The 21017-nt window shown below is 43.8% G+C and overlaps 1 protein-coding gene across 8 annotated transcripts in view; it reads right to left on the reverse strand.

Annotated features, from left to right (window-relative positions):
* The window catches only part of rgs3a (regulator of G protein signaling 3a), a 111660-nt gene that overhangs the window by 14388 nt on the left and 76255 nt on the right, over window positions 1–21017 (reverse strand). For all 8 annotated transcript variants that reach the window (XM_030341373.1, XM_030341366.1, XM_030341365.1 and 5 more), the window contains one exon: window positions 3908–3981. In XM_030341373.1, the coding sequence (XP_030197233.1) occupies window positions 3908–3981 (74 nt within the window). The remainder of the gene's footprint in view (window positions 1–3907; window positions 3982–21017) is intronic.

The following is a 21017-nucleotide window of genomic DNA, read 5'->3' on the forward strand; positions in this document are numbered from 1 at the left end:
GTAGGGGAAGGTGTGTAACGTGGATGGTACCCCCTCCCCCATCCGTGGAAAACAGCTGTTCTACATACAGGCAACATGGGGGGAGGGGGCAACAGAGAGAGAGAGAGACAGAGAGAGAGACAGAGAGAGAGAGAGAGAGACACATAGACAGAGAGAGAGAGACCGAGACAGAGGCAGAGAGAGAGACAGAGACAGAGACAGAGGGACTGACTGTATATTCACACCAAAAGCTGTAAAAGATGCAAAATCGCCGAATAGATCAAAACGCAACGCTGTCAAAAATATTTACAGCTCATATCGCTCTTGCGCGTATGTTTACTGGGACCCACGCCGGCGAGATATCTACATTCCGATTGGCTGGCGGTCATTTACAGCCGAAACGCTACTGGCTCATTTGCATAGAGTTGAGGTGATGTCAACTCTCATTTACAGCTTTATAGCTTTATAGGTTTTGGTGTGAACGTACAGTGAGGGAGGGGGAGAGAGAGAGAGACAGAGAGAAAGAGCGACAGAGAAAAGCAGAAGTATAACAAGACAAGTGGCATAGAGGGGTCGTAATGGCACAAATAATCTGCAATGATGCACCATTAAGACTTTCATGAACAGGAAGTTTGGTCCGACTTCACCCCAATCCCTGAGGCTCCTAAACACCACCAACAAAGTCTTCCCCTCACTCTTAAGTGTTTAATAGCTGGGCCCGTATCGGAGTCCAGCAACCAATTACAACTAAGCCGTGGTCTAAGTCGCCGTCTGCATTGCTCAGATTTCTTATTGAGACTGATATCCCCGGCCCGTACTCACCCTTTTAATAATGTCTGTCGTAATTATGTGCACGTCACTGCAGAACAGAAGTGAGGTTAATCTTATTAACTCCAGGGAATTTTATGAAGCGGCATTTAGAGCTCAGGTTGAAATGTTAGGTCACAGTATCAGCAGTCATTTCTAAGTTTTGCGATGCATGAGGCATGCCCTTAGTACTACCTTAAGAAATGATGTGTTTGATATAAATAATTTGCAAAGTTCCAAATTAATAGCTATAGATGAGGCTCATAATGGAATCTAAATAACTATCTCATCATCTCATCATCTTTATTTACTCCATATTGATGCCATTGGGTTAACATAGTGACAGTATTTAACAGTATTCCAAGGGACAAATCCTCGACAGTTTCATCATTTCGGTTCCTGCTAGCTCTCTTGCAATGCGCCTCTAGTCTGGCAACTGGTAGCAACCGCTAATCTAGCAACCACTAATCTAGCAACCGCTATTCTAGCAACCGTTACTCTAACACATCTAGTCTAACAACATCTAGTCTAGCAACCGCTAATCTAGCAACCGTTACTCTAACACATCTAGTCTAGCAACCGCTAATCTAATAACCGTTACTCTAACACATCTAGTTTAACAACATCTAGTCTAGCATCCTCTAGTCTAGCCACCGCTACTCTAACAATCGCTAATCTAGCAACCGTGAGTCTTACAGCCGCTAGTCTTGCAACCGCTAGCAATACCTCAGCGCATGTCATCGCTTGTGGGTCAGTACCAAAAACCAGACACTTGAAGTTTGTCTAAGAGACATAACATTAGATCTTAACAACGGCATTAGCCTTGGAGCTGTTGACTCCGTTGAGCCATGCCTAGAACCAAATTACAAGTGTCTCTCATTTATTCCGATTGGTATTCATTGAACCTTGAAAACATTCTTTGTGTGCTATTGGAAAAAGCACAATTGCAGACATTTTGCCCTGCAATTGTGTTTCAAACAGCTAACCAACAAAGGTTGTGCTAAGAAATTACAAAAGGGGTTCTTAGTACAGAGAAATTGTTTTTAACCATGCTATGTTTTATAAGCATGGATTCATATTTAAGGCAGATTTAGAGTATTGATGGAAGTGCGGGGGGGGGGCTGTCAGTGTTCGATAGAAAGGAGGGGGGCCCTCTCTGAAAGGATAATGGCATTAATGACTGAAAGAGAAAGATGTAGCTGTAACTTTTATTCTGCTTTAACGAAACATGTATCCAACATTATAAAGTGTTATTGTTTAAAAGGACACTGGTCATACTACCCCAACTTCGCCAACCCAAAAAAGTGAAACCAAGAATGTGCAAGTCTAAAAAGCATAATCGATCATCCAGCAAGGAAACAGTGAGAGGAACTGTGTTCTTAGAGCCTAAAAGCTTTGTATTGGATCCCATCTGCTGCATGCACTGATGAAATCAGTAATACAATGCCAGCATATAACATTACCGAGAATGCAATTTCCTGTCAATATCACAGACTCTTGACTCTTTCAGCCATCAATCTGTTGTCCATCAATCAATTTCTTTAAATCAATGAAATCATAATGATGATGATACTTCCAGATGTGTCCAGATGACTGCATTATGATTCTGGACATTCATTCATTCAGTTCCACAAAAAACGGAAGTGTTATCCAGCGAGGGAAATATTATTATTTCCACTCACCATGATCATTAGAGATATTCCTGCGTCATCGAACCTCTAATAGCCGAAGATAGCTTCCTGAAACCATGCAAAAATAGAAAGATACAGCCACAATAGAGCCACTTCTACTGGCTTACAAAGTAAACAAACCCTGGAATCTTAATCACATAATCCCGGGGTTTGATTAAACCAAACACAAACGCAGGCTCTGAAGAACCAATCTCTTAAGAGAGCAGTCCTGAATGGAGAGGAAAAGGCAAAAAAGAGAAGAGTTTGTTTTTCCTGGAGGTGTCAACTGAGCCTGTGTCCTGAGACACAGGAGCACAGAATAGGCTCAATCGACAGCTGATAAAGCGAGCCAGTGTCAACAGACATCTCTGAAGAAACACTCTCGCTCACACAAAACCACACACAAACACACAATGTACAGGCTCACACACACACAAATACATACACAGACACACGTGTGCATGCACATATGGCACAACCAGGGACAAACAGATACACATAAAACATACTACATTTCACATACTCACATACGCGTGTAGACAAACAAATACACACAGGCTCTCTCTCACACACACACACACACACACACACACACACACACACACACACATCACCATATAGTCGTCGTCCCCCCCCCCCCTCACCTGCTCCTTTACCGCCCGGGAGACACACATTTGCCACCACAGCACTTAGCACCTCATAAAGCACGTGATCATGTGCTCTAACTGGCGGGGTTAAACTCACTGTCACCTCATGGGGTACACAGGGGCTGTTTGGGCCTACTCAGAGCCCCCTGTTCCCCACATGTATCACAATCCATTACGAATCCAATTAACGCAGTCACCATTCACATACCTTTTACACACAAACATACACACACACACTGAGAGACCCTGATGCCTGGAGTGAAAATGTACTCCCAACTAATTTATCATCACTCTCCTCTATTGTCAATATGGATGTTACAAAAGAACCGTGCACTCCGGTGTGGTGGATTAATATGAACCACGGATAACTCAATGGATATTTGCATAATGAAGAGTGCGGGGTTGTGGCGATACTGGCTGAATGCAAAAGCATCAAAGGGCCACTGTAGGTATGATCAGGATTGTTTTATGTAAATCCTGATCACTTCAGTTTCCCCCCCCCCTCTCTCTCTCTCTCTCTCTCTCTCTCTCTCTGCCCTGTCGTTGTTTACACTCAGCCCTCTGGTCTTCTATTCCTTTTTGTCATTGTGTTCTTCTGCCAGTGTTTCAATCATTTACATCAACATACACTTCACAAACGCAGAGAGAAAATTTCATATTACACATACAAAGTATCACATATAGAGGATAGGGGATCTCATACTGGATCTTCCAAGCAGAATGTAATACCATGAGCACAATACAATGTGTGTGTGTGCGCGCGTGTGTAGGTGTATGCGTGTGCGTGTGTGTGCGTGTACTTACAGGTTCTTGGAGGACTTTTTCTTCTTCTTCCCGTCTGAGGAGACCTCGCAGCTGCAGGTCGACCCGGAGCTGAGCTGTGGCGAGAGGAACCAGATCACACACTGCATCATCCAACTGGCCCTCTGCACCCCGGAGGCCCCCCCGGGGAGCTAGCTCAGGCCGCGAAGAGCTAACCGCTACCTCCAGGCATCCAACCCGTGGCAGAGGCTAAGGCTAAAGGCTAAAGGCTAAACTGTAGCGTGGTGTGTGTAGGTTGAGATGTTCCGTCAACCCAATGGACTGTATCTGTATACAGACTCGTGTGTGTCTGTAGGTCTCGCCTCTCTGTGTTTGTGTGTGAGATTGTGTATGTGCGTGTGTGTGTGTGTGTGTGTGTGTGTGTGTGTGCGTGGGTGAGAGAGAGAGTGGTTTGTGAGGGCTTCCTACTGTTTTGTAGGTTTTCAAGTGTTGAGCCAAAAGACCATTGGTTTCACATTACACACATTTCTGCTCCCAACGCCGCATTCTGATTGGTTTGGAGGGGGTGGGTGGGTGTGGTGGGGGGGGGTAGGGGTGGGAAGGGGTCTCAACACTAATCTGATGGCCTGAAACTGCCCAGGAGAGAGAGAGAGAGAGAGAGAGAGAGAGAGAGAGAGAGAGAGAGAGAGAGAGAGAGCGCGAGAGCAAGAGAGAGTGTGTGAGGCACAAGCCCTGAATAATAACCCATTGTATTGGGAGACCACGGTAGAATGTGAGCTGCAGCTTGGCCACAGATGGCAACACATGGTCCCTCTTGAGCTTCTGCACGCGCACACACATGCCTGCATCTGTGTGGCATGTTAGTGAATACAGTAGGTAGGTGTGTGTGTGTGTGTGTGTGTGTGTGTGTGTGTGTGTGTGTGTGTGTGTGTGTGTGTGTGTGTGTGTGTGAGTGTCTGTGTGTGTCTGTGTGTAAATGTATGTGTGTGTTTGTATTTGCAGCATCATACACAAATGTCAAATGCCCATTTAGAACAGTGTCCATATACCATCCTAAACGAAAGCGTTACTGAGCTGTCACTCATGGTCATCCTATTGACTCTGCACAGGTAACAGAAAGTAAACAGGATCCATAACAATCCAATATCCATCAACATGCGTGTGTGTCTACGGGCTCGACAGGAAGCATGACATCATCCAAAGCCAGAAGTCCCAGGGGCCATCTGTCATCTGGCATTTCCTGAAAGCCAATGAGGACAAAGGAAATGTACCCCAGCCCCCACTCCGGCCAATCCACATCTGCCAAAGGCTTTACCTTATGGAGCGTGTGGACCTATGCGATGGGGAGCAGCTGTGCACACAGTATGTGAACACTGTAGAAGAAGAAGAAGAAGAAGAAGAAGAAGAAGAAGAAGAAGAAGAAGAAGAAGAAGAAGGGCTATGTTTTTCTCGTCTCTGCCACGCATCCGGTGCGTGTACCTTGACGGTAGCCGGTGGTTGGTCCGTGTGCTGATGATTTTGGTTGCCACAGGGCAACCAACTTTGGGCAAACTCTACCTCAGACAGTGGCTTGTTCGAGGTCGGACGCAGCAAACCCAAACCAGTTCCACACGGCTGAGGATAGTGTGCCTTTTTTGGCAAAAAAAACATTTTTTCAGCGCATGCAGTCATGGTGCGTTACTATGAACTTCAGGACCTCAGAAAAGGTGAAGTGGTGGTGCTTACGTAAATACCCGATAAAAATTGATTTTTCATTTTTAAACATCGTACATCGTAAGCCATACATGTAAATTACGATTAAAAATCAGCTAAATTGAAATACAAGTCTCTCGCTCTCCTTCTCTCCCTCTTTCTACATTCCAACTGTTACATCCCTGCCCAGCCACCAATCCCCCCGACGCGCACACACACACACACACACACACCAAGGGATATATTTAGAAAAGACTTGCAAGGCTCCAGTGCTTAAAAGACAGTCAATCTACTGTGCAGTCGGTGTGTGTGTGTGTGTGTGTGTGTTTCCATGTACGTGTTTGTGTGTGTTTCCATGGGTGCGTGTGTGTGTGTGTGTGTGCATGTGGCTGTGTGTGCATTAGAAAGAGACTGAAGTAAGGGAGGAAAAGAAAAAAAACAGAGGGAGCGAGAGAGAGAGAGAGAGAGAGAGAGAGAGAGAGAGAGAGAGAGAGAGAGAGAGAGAGAGAGAGAGAGAGAGGGGGAGAGAGAGAGAGAGAGAGAGAGAGAGAGAGAGAGAGAGTCAAAGAGAGAGGGAGAGAGAGAGAGAGAGAGAGAGAGAGAGAGAGAGAGAGAGAGAGAGAGAGAGAGAGAGAGAGGGAGGGAGGGAGGGAGGGAGGGAGGGAGGGAGAGAGAGAGAGAGAGAGAGAGAGAGAGAGAGAGAGAGAGAGAGAGAGAGAGAGAGAGAGAGAGAGAGAGAGAGAGAGAGAGAGAGAGAGAGAGAGAGAGAGAGAGAGAGAGAGAGAGAGAGAGAGCAGTGTTACACTTCACTGACACTGAAGAAAGCAAGAAAACATTGGGTCTGCCAAACACTACAAGACCCTATAACCCCACTGCAGGCCATGGGATAAAGATGTCAACAAATCACTTAGGACAGGATTGCTGGTCAAAAACACAGAGATGTATATCATTAAGCATGGACACACACACAGGGCTGCACGCGTGACACTTTTCTTTCGGCACAGATGTACCCGTGTGGATGCATGTACTTAAGGATGCATGACACACACGTGTATGTATGTGTTTGTTGGTGTGTGTGTCTGTGTTTGTGTGTGTGTGTGGGGGGGGGGGGTTGTTTTGACGGGAATACATGGAAACCGGGCCATGTTCTGTTTGCAAACCAAACACGAGCATCGATTGTACATACACAATCGTACAGGGGGCAATTGTTTCTCATACAGAAAAAGAGAAACAGAGCGAGAAAGACAAAGACACACACACACACACACACACACACACACACACACTAACACACAGAAATAGAGACTGAGATAGGGAGTCAGAGAGAGAGAGAGATATAACAAGAGAGAGAGAGAGAGAGAGAGAGAGAGAGAGAGAGAGAGAGAGAGAGAGAGAGAGACATTGACAGCGACAAAGAGATGGTAAGACAGAAAGAGAGCGAAAGAGAAAGAGTGTGAGATACGTTCACATTATGTATATATAGAGGGGCAGAGAGAGAGAGAGAGAGAGAGAGAGAGAGAGAGAGAGAGAGAGAGAGAGAGAGAGAGAGAGAGAGAGAGAGAGAGAGAGAGAGAGAGAGAGAGAGAGAGAGAGAGAGAGAGAGAGGACAAGGACAGATAGAAATGTAGGGAATGCATGGCAGAGGAGTGGGAGGTTATTGCGGTTAAACATAAAAGTTGGCACAACACCAAGCTGCCTTTCTCCTCTGATAGGACAGGGCTGTGAGGGCTGGGGGGGCTGGGAGGGCTGGGGTTATCTTTTTCTGCCTGCTCTCGTCTTTCAACAACACCGGCTGTGACTTAACAGTTTGGAAAAACGGCCAAGAGAGAGAACCAAAGAACCAATGTCTTTGGACATTTTAATAAACGTGAAAGAAAGAAAGGCTAATTACGATTTGCAAACGTGTGGTTACAATTATTCAGGGCACCCAAATGTCCTCTCTTGGATTACGTTATCTCTCAGAACATACTCATTAATTGATCCCCCATTCCAAGCTCTTCCTTTCTTTGAGAAAAAAACAAAACAAACAGGAAGGGATCATGAATAGACAATCGACAGCAGAGGAAGTCCTCTGTCTCTCTCTCCTGTTACAGTCAATGCCTTGGATTACATAAGTATATAAACCAGCTATGCTATTGTGTACCCAGACTGTGGTTACCTAGGCTTATCAGTCTGAACCCAAACAGGCAGAGAGATTCAAGGAATTCCGTGTTTTTGGTACATAATGGACGAGGGATAGTCTGCTCGATAGATGTTCAATGTCCATAGTCTGTTCATCCTCTACCTGCTCTTTGATGGCATGTATCTTACAAATACATGTCAACAAGATGAAACGAAACAGGAGGAAATAAAGGACTTTTGGGCTACAATGGAGGAGAGTCAGACAGATGGAAGGTTGCGTGACGTATTTCTACAGACCTCCCCTGTGTCCAATACAGAATTTAGTGTATGATTTTATCATGTGATAATACATCATCACATGGATATGTAGGTCGCACCTAAACACAACATTGTTGGCTGTTATGCCCCGCCCGGCTAAAGTCTTCCATCCTAAAATCAGCAGATCATGGGAGTATTTTCGTTTTTAAAGTGATGCCAACCAATATGCCCTGCTTGAACTCCAGTCCCATAGTATGTTAAGCGTTTAGGAATATTCAGTTGTTGTTGTTGATGAAATCACCAAAGAGTAGTGCTCTCTGGTCCAGGGCATGAATGTTAATGCCCGTACAGAAAATGGCAAAAGGGCTTTTGTGTATTCTGCAACCAAGGCATGTAATACGTTGCAGGAAAAGTTCAAACTGAACAAATGTATTCCATTAAATGCTTTTAGAACCAAAATGAAAAAATCAGAGGCAGCTTCTTAAATTCTTTAATTTCAGAGGTTACGAGTTCCCTATGCTGACTTCTAGTTCTTCTTGAATGTGGTCTTCTGTCGCTTGCTGTGTGTAATGTCTGCTTTGTATGCTGCTGCCTCTCTTGGCCCGATCTCCCTTGAAAAATACATTTTTAATCTCAATGGGACTTTCCTTGTTCATTAAAATTGTAATAAATAAAAAATGAAGGCCCTGTCATCCAAGGCTGTTGTGATGGCATGTATGATAGGTTTTATTCAGTTCACGGGACCAACATTATGAATAGCTTCTTAGCATCAATAGATTAAGAGTCATTCATAATGATCAAACTGTTATTACCGAGAAATGTTTTCCCCTAGAGCTTTCTTGGAAAGCATCAGGAGAAAGTTTTACCCTAATTGCGCGCTGTTTGGTAATAATACATTCTTACACACTCTCGGCACTCCATGGTGGCTTTTAATGTCTCACTCCAAACAAAACGCAAAACAGGAGAAAAAGAGGACAGGGCCTCCAGCATTCGGGGAGATTTTACCTGAAATGCTTTCAATTTATTTCAACACAAAGCCAAATTAAGGTGAGGATTTAATGAAATAAACCTTATTCCCCATTATCTGTTACTTTAGATTCCCATGACGTATGACCGAGAAAGAGGCTACTGTCCACTGGTGAAGTGAATGTAGCTTTAATGGCATTCATAAAAACATGACTGGTTGAAGTATTCATCATTGTGCAATTGTTATTAGCAAAGAATATATATTTATTTATATGTATTAAAATTTGACTAGTGCTTTTTGTGTTTCTCGCTTTAGTGATTGCAAGTATTTTTATTTTTTATTTTCCTGAACGATTGTGTGTTGAACTTTGGCTACAGATTATCAGAGACAAGGATACACACACGGATATACAAACTCACTTGCTCACACACAAACGCAAATAACGGTAATCAGGAATAGGAAAGACAGGAAACCTGGGAGACAGACAGTAGACTGAGTCACTCCATAATTAAAGCACATTATGCACACATTGACAAAAAGGCATTGTTGTGTGTGTCTGAATACACTGCGCTGTGTGTGTGCGTGTATGCGTGGTGTGTTTCTTCCCTTAGCCAGGCTCAAGGGACAGCTTCCGGCTTCCTGTCTTAACTACTTCCTGTGTGAGTGAACAATGCTCAGACTAATTCTCACCTCTCCCTGACTTAGTATTTATGATTCCCTTTCAATGTTACACAATGTACAACTCTCAATGTCAATTTGCACTGTACTTCTGACACACACCAATATCATTTAGTACAAGGGTAATAAATGGGGTAAGTACATATTAAATTGTAAATATAAAGATACCGGGATTTTCTTTATGTATCTATGCATTAATGTATTTCTATTTGTACTTATTATTTTACTTGTATTATATATTCTATTGTGATCTTATTCAACACATCTCTTCTAAATCTTCTCTTGACCTTGCAGAAGGCCAGAGTGTTCCCCACCCCGAGTGATAACCGGCCCTCGGGCCTCCCCGGAGGTCGGCCCTTAGGCCTGGGGTCCCTCCCACAGCCAGCATGTTGTCGTCAACACCGAGCTCTAACTTAAGGGCCTTGCGATGTGTGCTCACGACACAGTGGAAAAGGTAATGACTGAGGGCCCCCCTCCCCACTGGGGAATGCGTATTGTTAATTTTAGCCTTTGAGTATTCTCCCTCTCTCTCTCTCTCTCTTTCTGAGGGCTTAATGCATGGGGGCTGTCCCCCGGTGTTATAAGACAGGGTGCCCAGAGGGGTGCAGACCATGGGTACACAGAAAGATGTGTTGTTGTTGTGTGTGTGTGTGTGTGTGTGTGTGGGGGGGGGGTGCAAGCACAAGTGTGAATGTGTGTGTGTGTGTGTGTGTGTGTGTGTTTGTGTGTGTGTCAGCGAGGGGGTGGAAAGGCATGTAATAGTGCATGAAGTGTGTTCCACAGGGAAAGTAGGTGGTGGTGGTGGTGGGGCTATGTGTTTAGGTGTCTAGGTGTGAACACAGCCTCAGTGAGCCATGGACCGTGTGTGGACCTGTCTATTACCAGGCCTGAATGTCTGCCTATATGGCAGAGCTCCATCCGTAAGCTAAATAAATACAGGGGGTGGGAGCCGGTTTATGGAAAGCGGGATAAAAAAGCCCCCCCTCCATTACCGGGAAACCATGGAGAGGGGCATGGCGGCACGCGGGGAGTGACGGAGGGAGGGAGGCGGAGTGGGGGCGGCAGCCAGGGACCTCTGGGGTAACGGGCCAGGAAGGGAGGCGGTTTATATAACGGCAGATGAAGGGTCATCAGAGGTCCTGGTTTGGCAAGTAAACAACCCAGGAGAAATTGGCTTCACCGCCCATCTCATAATTGGCTGACTGATGGAGAAAGGTACAGCACCCGTTCTTAGATGGGTTCCGAGAACAGATCGAGTAGTCCGAAGCACCAAATTGGTATGAAATTGATTATATTTAAAGGGTTATTAACTTGAGCCAATTGGGGGTTTCAGGTTGCCCTTGTGAACATGTTTTTTATTTCGACTTATTTTTGGAAGTCTTTTCAAAAACCTCCCTCTCTTTAATAATTTCAAACCACCAATGAGTCTCCAACCAGGTTCTGTTGTTTAAAGGGTTCCGCTTTTGATCCCCCCTTTCACCCAAAAAAAACCTACTCCTCAAAATACGACCAAACCCTTCTCTGTTTCATTTACTTGCACAACCAAAATGTTCCAAAACGGCCCCTCTGCATTTACACAGATAAATTTGATTTCGACGATGATTCGATTAAATTCTCCTATCTATTTTGGACTTGGGTTTTGTTTTTTATTCTGTCCAAATCAGTTAACAAGGGAGTCTTTGATACGCTCTCGACAGTGTGCAAGCGCTCTTGCATCATTCCAATGTCTCTGTCTCTCTCTCTCTCTCTCTCCCTTTGTAAACACAATGCCATGGTATCATTTAAGTCGGTGTCCTTCGAGAATTCCCGCCATTCTCCTCACAATGCACATGTTTTTCAAACCTCAAGCTCAACAAAAGAATGAAAATGCCTCAGTTTTGCCTTCTTAGGTTTCTGAAGCGTTGTGAGTCACACCTCTTTCATTAACTTTCCAGAACAATGGTGTTCTCGTCAGGACTTGCTGTGAAACTACATGAGGAGGAGAGGAAGTGGGTATGAAAGGTCTTTTAAAACGTAATGTGTTTGGGGGAAATGCAATGTGCACAGTGCACACACAGCATAACACCCTGTTCACATCCTGAGGACAGCATGTATACTGCTACTACATTGCGGCACCCACTCGCTTGACATTGTGTGTGTGTGTGTGTGTGTGTGTGTGTGTGTGTGTGTGTGTGTGTGTGTGTGTGTGTGTGTGTGTGTGTGTGTGTGTGTGTGTGTGTGTGTGTGTGCGTGCGTGCGTCTGTCTCTCTGCGTGTCTCTGTGTGTCTGTTTGTGTGTGTAGGAGTGTGACAGATATAGATAGGTAGTGTTAAAGCATTGGCATGTGGCTATCTTTCTTTATTTATGTACGGCTACAGCACTCGGATCTCCAACTAGGGGTATTTCTCCGTGTGGTAGAACACATCGTTTGCATACAGTCCAAGTACACTGTGCTCTTGTTAAAGGTCCCCCTCAATCTCTCTCTGGCCTGCCCTCCCAGGGAGAGGTACACAGCAGGACTGCTGATCCTTGTGAGATTCAAGTCACAGGTTAGCTTAGATTCATCAACCGCCCACCCACACACACACAAACAATCAAACACACTTGCACACACACAATGACACCCACACACACACACACACAATGACACCCACACACACACACACAATGACACACATCAGTACACACAAACATAAGCACACACAGAGATACACCTATGAATGCAGAAACACACTCACAATTTTCAGGCACAATTCTCAGTGCCTGGTTTATCTCAGATGTCCTTGTAATCAAAGGCTTCGTACCATTCAAACTGGGATCTATGATTACACATATTAGGATAAACCTTTCACTATGGTCTTAAGCTCACCCCGAGGCAGCAGCAGGCTATCGTTCCTCTCTTCTCCTCTGGGACAGGACTCAGTGGTTTCTGAAAGTCCCCTTTAAGTCTGCGAGACGCATGCTCATCCTGAAGCAGTGTACATATGGCATTGCAGTTGGGACTGACCTGAGCTGAACCGAGTGCTTGTGTTTGGTTATTTGGTGTAATTGTTTGTGGCTGTGGATCCCAGTGTTATCCCAGAACACATGGCTGTCAAACAATAGCTTGTCTGATTCTGCCCCGCATGAGTTCCTGTCTTGCTCCTCTGGCGGAGCTGATTACTTCTGTCTAGGAGGTCCCGCGGAGCGTGGGTCACCCCCAGTGAAGATGCAGTCCTTCGGGCCCACAGAATACTTTACACATTAAAATATATGCAATGCATAAAAAAAATGAAAAAACAAGCTAATTAACATTCCTCAATATTCATCCATACAGTACTCCTCTTTTCATTCTTAAAACTAATTAAATGTAGGCAATAGGCATGCATATATATTTTGGATAACCTTTGGTTAACCCTATCCTTATGCTAACCCACACCCCGATTCTAAAAAAAATGAAAATAATAAAAATATTTATTACTGCATGAACTCATGTTAATTAGTGGTTAATTATTGTACCTCATGTTTACCGTACTCATCCCACGGCCCTTCTACGGTCCCCTTCTACGACCCACTCAAAGGTTCGTGACCCACAGTTTGAAAACCCCCAGGTTGAACTCATCAGTAGGGATGCTGGCTGCATCGTTATGCTGATGAAACGCAGCTGTGCACAAGCCTTTCAGTTGGCACCTGGCCACCTTCCTCGAGGAGTATGAACATGATGGAGCCCGGTTCCTGCCTGACTTACAACAGCAGACCAACAGATGCTGTGGTGGTGTTGTTGTTGGGGCTCCAAACCTGGGCTCCTCTGTCTCAACTTCAAGGCCAGGCCCTGCTTTTTTGTTTCTTATCTAGGGCTCTCGTCTGCGTGTAGAGATCAAGAGCCACTTAAAATTTGTCTTTCGTCAACCACGGCGTGAAAACTGAGCGCGGTGTGAGTTTGGCAATCCAAAAAAGATCTCTCTAAATAGCCTCTTGATGTGTTGAACTGTTCTGACAATTCACACATGCTTCTTAAGAATCTGCAGCAGTTAGAATTAGTTTGAGTTTGAATTATAATATCATTTTTAATATACAAGTAGTATTCTTAGAATAAGTAGTAGTAGAAACAGCAGTAATAGTAGTAGTAGTGGTATATTGTATTCATACTCTCTGTAGTATAGTTAACGTTTAAAATTTTCCAACAGTTAGCGGGCTGCTTGCGTTTCCAATTGGCTGCGCCTATGTAAAAGAAGCTAGCTCTCGCTGTTGTTGAATGACTCATTGAAGACACTGCTATGGCAACCGCCTCCATACACAACATGAAGAGTAACGCGCGCGCCACGTAAACATGAAACAACTGGCTTCTGGACTGTGTCTGGCCATGTCTGGACGTCAGCGCGATGCTCTGTTGTGTTAGTCTTGCTATGGACACCATGTGAAGCGCCGAGCCAGCCCATAATACTCACTGATGCTGTAAAGGTTGGCGGAGAGCATGGTCTCCCTGCATGAAGACATTTCTATGCATTGGCAAATGCAAAATGATCTTATGGTTTCTGTAGACTTGTGTGGATTGAAACATTGACCCATCTTTTAAATGAAGTATTTCGTTATTGAGCTGTAATGGCATGCATAGATTAGATGTGATACAAGCACCATTTAAAGTTAGTCAAAGTTGTATTATCAGCCATATTTACTTATTTCCCAATTTTTTTCCACAAATCCTTCCAGAGGTTGTTTCATGATTTGATTTACTAATGTCACATTTTTAATTTGCACTCAAGACGGCAAATGCATGCATCCTTATTTTTCTCGGTCTTGCACTTTAGCGAGCGGCAATAGAGCCAAATGGAAAACCTTTCAGCATTTATCATATGAATTAGACGTCTGTCATTCTGTGTTTGAAAAACACCATAACAAAGGTCCCTCCTTCACTCCTACGCAACACCTCGGCTGCTCTCGCACTGAGACTCACTATGTTCCCAGCGTCGGCTTTTCCCAGCTCCGACGCATTAACCTCGCTGGCCAACGGCGACTTTTACCGGCAGCGATTATTATACGGAGGGTGAGTCAACGTTAGGCTGGTATCGGCACTACGACAACGTCAGGACGCTGAGAACCAAACGCAGGGCTTGTTCTAGTTCAGCTCTTTAATTGTCTGATGCACAGAACAACACAGAGTCAGAGTTGGCATTGACGTTATTCTGATAAGTCCCCGGCAAGTACCTCTTTAGGGCATAAATAGGTCATAATAACCCCAACGAAAACAGCAACTTTAAAGGCCAACGAAAAGGCCCCAACTTTAATTATTGGGGCCTTCTGGAATCATTATTTGATAATGATGATAGCAATTATTAAATGTTCTGTTCAGCGGACATGATGAATGTGCTGCTATTGGTCCTATTTTTCAGCGCACGTTTGAGTGGAAAATATGAGAGAAAATGCGTCAAAGTGGCTGATAATACAGCTTTTATTAACTTTTAATCATAGTCCATAAATACTTGGTTCAGGCAATGTTGAACAAAGTGTGTGTGTGTTTGTTTGTATGAATCATTATGACTTTCTGTTTGTGTGCGTGTGTGTGTGTGTGTTTGTGTGTGTGTGTGTGCGTGTGCGTGTGTGTGTGTGGCTGCGCTTGCGTCTGTTTGTGTGTGTGTATATCTGTTTGTATGTTAACATTTGCATGTGTATGTCTGTGCGGGTGCGTCTGTCTACACCAGTGAGTGTTTGCGCGAGCATCATAGTTCATATCCCTAATAACATGTTGTCTAGACTAGTCGGGCCGGCATAATAAATAGAGCGGGAACAGCAGCGGAGGAGGGTCTGGGGCTGACAGTGGTGGAAAGGGAATCAACTGGCCTCAAATGGGTTCCTCAGAAATGTGTTGAGTAGACACATGTCTGTCGTAGTGTCGCGCCAAACGGCTCCCCACAAGCCACCGATAGTTTACATCGCTATACCCCAATCAGTGTTACATAACCGTTGTGACTGGATTTGGGTAGTTGTGTTAGCAAGTTGGAATTGTGAATGTCTAGCATTTGGTGTCGTACAATTTGACTACACCTAATTTGACTAACAATACTGTATGGGCCCAGTTGGAATAGTGGGAATGTTGATGCCATGTTGATCTCGACAGGCCCACGATGTGCATGTGTGTGTGTGTGTGTGTGTGTGTGTGTGTGTGTGTGTGTGTGTGTGTGTGTGTGTGTGTGTGTGTGTGTGTGTGTGTTTGTGTGTGTGTGCACATGTGCATGTGCGTGTATGTGTCTGCAGGAATGCATCACTTTATGTGTATGTGTCATTTTTATATTTCCTCACTATGCTTCTGAGGCTTCATAATATCGTGTCATATAACACATGATGGCTGCAGCATGCTTAAAGAGCTAATGTGCTTAGCAGACCGTGAGTGGATTCACATTAAACTGTGAGGCAGTGCTGCCACAGCGTATTTCTGTTTATCAGGACCCCTTACACTAGCCTTCTGGCACCTGAATTAATATGGCCAATATTTCCCTACCAGAGACAAATCCTTTCCAGAATAAGTGGATGGGTTCTAATGTCATGTTGCTTTGTTTGTCTGTCATAGTATCATAGATACGTGTAATGATATAATGTAGGTTATGTAAGTTACAATCTGATTTGTATCATTTATAGGTTATGGGAGTGTGTGTGGATGATGGCTTCTTAAACCAGACATCATCCACACACACTCCCACGTAGGTCTTGTTACTTTTCTGCACAAGATTCACGAACACACTCGCACACACACAAACACAAAACACATCTATCTATTTCAGCTTGGTAGCGTGAATGAATGAGATCACACGATTTCCATTGACGGGAGAGAGCTTGTATTTCAGGGGAATGTTTGGTCCATCTGAGACTATTTCCCTATCCATAAACAAACAAAAACATTTTTCCCGTTCAAACACTTCCGTGAAAACAGCTTCTTGAATGTTACCGGACATCGGCGTAAATGTCTGGACGAGACTAATGGAGTAAATATTTACTCGTTCTGTTTAGATGTATTTACTGGTTTGGATGGTCGTGTCCAACCGAATTGATAACCCTCCTCCCTGTCTGGGCCCGACCGCCACAGTCCAACTGGACATATCACCTTCATTATAATTGGTGGGCATTTTATCCCCGACCTCGGCCTTGTCCAAAACAACAGCATGCTACTGCAAAAACCAACACTTGTTCTAATTTGTGTATGCTTATCACAGACATGCATTCTCTGGGCACTCAGCCAAACACAAGAGACATTCATTCTGTGTAAGTAGTGAAGAAGCTGATTGGATGCAGTTTTTTTTGTTCAAACATTGCTCACAGCGAGTCATCCTCAATGCCATTAAACTTTCATTAAGTCAGCCATTTTTTTAAGTGTCCTATCGGTGTAGATTGATCCCTGTGCTCGATTACAGTGTTGACCACCGTGGGCGAGAGAAGGACCTTGCTATCGAGGGAAGAATTGCCATGAGGGCTAATCTGGACGGATTTGAGTGGAGAAAACCCTAGCGAGTACATGCCCCCCGGTGCACCAACATGAGAGTAAACATATAAAACCAGTTATAAATAGTTGTGGCAACAGTTCAAGGCCTGTTAGGCATACACCTTTCTGACCTATAACTGGCCAATCTGTACCTTTACTAATATAAACCGTATATACAGACATATATTGTCTATTACTAAACAGTTTGACTCAATTTGAGACAAATTAGATATGAACTGAATGGGCAATGGCATTTACATAACAGGTTTATGGAAAAGTACTGGGTCTTTTCTACATCCTAACCTCAGTTTTCATGCAGTCATCTATTTCAGCAGTGAGGTGTCTTCCGCTTTCCTTTTGGGGAGTAGGAACACAGACTGGGCAGTCCTGAATGTCCTGCATTAATGCACACTTCAACCCTGAACATTACACCCAAAACACACACACACAAATACATTGGGCTGTGAAATACAAAGGTACCGTCCATAGAAAATGCCCTGTGAAGCACTTGAAAAGCTAAGGCAACGTAATTCAAATAAAACTATTTTTGTTGTGTAATATCATCTTTTGTGTGCGTCTTATTAGTAACACTGCCATGAGCGTGTTGCTGTAATCAAAACATGCCTGCATTATGAATTCATGTAAGAATGCGATCGCCCACGCTCGCTACGCACACTGCGGTTTACGCCGGGTCTTTGTGGTGAATACATTACAGGAAGGTTCTTAGCCGTTAAAAATACCCCAAACAAAGTACCTTCCTAAGACACCTGGGAATGACAACAAATATTTACTCTGATTAAAGAGTCAACAATTTATTCCACCTGCGGTGATTCACAGATGAGACATACATTCTGTGGATATAACTCTCTCAACATAGACCACGGGGACACTTAACACAATGTACTGTGTGGAAAGCAAGGCTATGTAAATGAGGCATACCAATTACAGACCTCATCTGGGTAGAAAAGTGAGAAATTTGTGAGTTTCATTTCTTGGAACTTTGAATTTAATGATATTTGCAATAATTATTTTGTATCCTGTTATTGTTCCATTAACCTGCCTCTGGAAACGAAAGAATGCTATCATCTCAATCCTCTATATAGAACACAGACGCATTTCAATTTAGTTTTTGTTTGCATAGATGTATATATGTATATATAAGTGTGTAATTTTGATAAAATCTTCATCGTTTCAGTATATAAAGTCTAAACATACTACTTTATTACTGTACCTGGACCTTGTGCAACCTTGCACTATCTGGCTTGATGCTAAATTAATTTAATTGTGTGTTGTGTGGGCAAGGAATATAAATATAAAGGTCACATTGAAAAATCACATCCAATCTAATCTTGTCTGCTAGGTATTTGTTCTACAAATATACTCTACTGTACGTGAAGAAAGACAGAAGGACAGATTGACATAATATATATATATATATATAAACATATTCATATATTCACTATATAGGCAGATACATATAGACAGGCAGACAAGAAGAGCAACAACAAAAATGATAATGTATCATCCCACTATAAACGTTGCAGCCATCACGAGAATCATCATCATTTCTTGCCATTTACTTTATTGTACACAGAACTGTCACAACAACACTGCCCGATGGCTATAAAAAGATTGCTGTGTGCGTCTGTTTCCTCTCATCCTGTGCTGTCCACATCTGCATCTCTTTAGACAAACATATTGTCAGTGTGTGTCCTCTTTTGGCATCGGTGGACAAGGCACGGTCAGGGTTCCAGCAAAAGAGCACTCGACACAAGGCCCACTTCAAGAGCCAGCCCATGAGGGGATGAGGGGAAAGGACTTTAATTACATACATTCATTGTTTCCTAGGACGCCCTTTCTTCCAAAAATATATATGCACGACTTATTTTGGATTTACGATAGGTAATGTCATTTTGACTCCGGGAGGGCTACTCTGTTTGGGTCCCTGACTCTTGGGGAAGTGTTGTTTTTTTGTGTGTGATTTTGTGGCTTGGCATGCATTGTGTTGTGTAGCCAGCAGTGATTGTGTAGCTCTAGGCTGTTTGTGTAATCTGAGAAGCCATTGACCTCGAAGCATTGAAGGGGCCTTGGTACATACCATGGTCTTTTTATGAGCTGTGTACAATTGTGAATGGGTATATAATATGTCAAATATTTGACCGCCCTGGGCCTGAACCATATAAATCAGATCTGACAATAATAGTTGTGGGAGCAGTAGAAGCAGCAGTATAAGTATTTAAAGTATTCACAGTAGCAGTAGTAATAGTAGTTTGCAGTCCATTAAATCAGTAAAGTTCCGCTGACTCGTTACCCTGTTCACCAGCTTAAAAAAATCTCAAATTTAAGACAACACACACACACACACACACGCACACACAGACACACACACAATTATCTATACCACAGAGAATGACTAATACACATAATTACACACATGCACGGACAAATACAAACAGACACACACATTCACACACACAAACAATTACACACACGCACTATCAGAGGAGAGAAGCGGGGTGAGGGGGAGGGAGGGGTGAGAGGGTGGATGGACAGGTGAAGGTGGAGCTTGAGGTGATGAAGATCTTTTGGGAATCATGGAAGCTAGGGCCCCTGAGAAGAAGGGGGGCCTGACGCCAATAGGTAGTAAAATCCCCCTTTAATCTGCCAAGAGCAATACACGCCACAGCACCGTCTACACAGCATTCCTTCCTCTGCTCTCTCTCTCACACACACACACACACACACACACACACACACACACACACACACACACACGTACACACACACACACACACACACACGTACACACACACACACACACACACACACACACACACACACACACACACACACACACACGTACACAGGTACACACACACACACACACTCACATACACACACACATACACACATACACACACTACCTTTTAAGGCTACCTAGTGCAACTGACTGATTGTTGGGCCTGCTGGAATAAAACGAATACAAGCTATGATGAAGAGCAGCACATTTATGATCTGTTTCTGGTCTCTTTAGCGGTTGATAGGTGGTGACTGCGGGCTGCAGTAAACACTCTGAGTCATCTAATTAAATACCCTCGCCTGTCATCTCTTTAGTTGATGATGTCACACACACACACTTAATCTTAACGATGGTTAAATGAGTGAAGTTGACTGTGTGTGTCAAGGTGTCCTTTTGCAGGTTGTATGACCAACATGTTTGTTATTGTTGTTCTGTGTACGTGTTTGACGTAAAGCCAAAAGGTCCTTGGCTTAAACCAAATGGATCTCTAGAGTCTAATGTACCGTTTCACTGTGTACCAGATAGCCTTATCCCTAACCCGTCCTTCATCATGTTTCTAAAGAAAGTAACTGGACGTGGCTTTGGATAGAAACAGCCTGCTAAATGAGCGAATGCTAAATGGTGTGCGTTCAGCAAACGTGGCTGAGCTAATATTTCACTTGGCCTAATGGTCTCTGTTGACAGGTGAATTGAGTGGTGCGAGGCGAGGAGCCCTTACATCAAGTGTGGAGGGGGTTTTATGGCTCTACTGAGGAGAGGCAACAGAGGGCGCTCCCTGGCTCCCTCTAGTGGTCATTTCCTCTAGTTGTAAATTTGTATATCTAACTTTCTTTGAAATGAATGACGTTCCCTCAAAGTTAATTGTTGGACCTGAAATTTTTATGTTATATAAATATATATATATAGACAATTTTGTAATTAAAACACTTAAAATAGGCATAATGCAACAGTTATTTTCTTATTTTCAACATTTTCAGTAGCAACTGCAGCTAGAGGGATATCTGTACTAGAGACAGACATGAGCAAGAGATGGGCATAGCTCGTTCTGGGGGGACACTGTAGTCATGCGGCCCTATCCGCTGATGGCTAACGTGATCCAATCAAACGCTGCACTGACGGGCGGTCGATTTAGGACCTTCCATCTCGAACTGCTCTGTCATTCCTGACAGAGCATTGTTTACGGAATCATAACCATTATTCCAGTAGT

The sequence above is a fragment of the Gadus morhua genome, chromosome 19, assembly GCF_902167405.1.
Source record: "Gadus morhua chromosome 19, gadMor3.0, whole genome shotgun sequence".
Lineage (NCBI taxonomy): Eukaryota > Metazoa > Chordata > Actinopteri > Gadiformes > Gadidae > Gadus > Gadus morhua.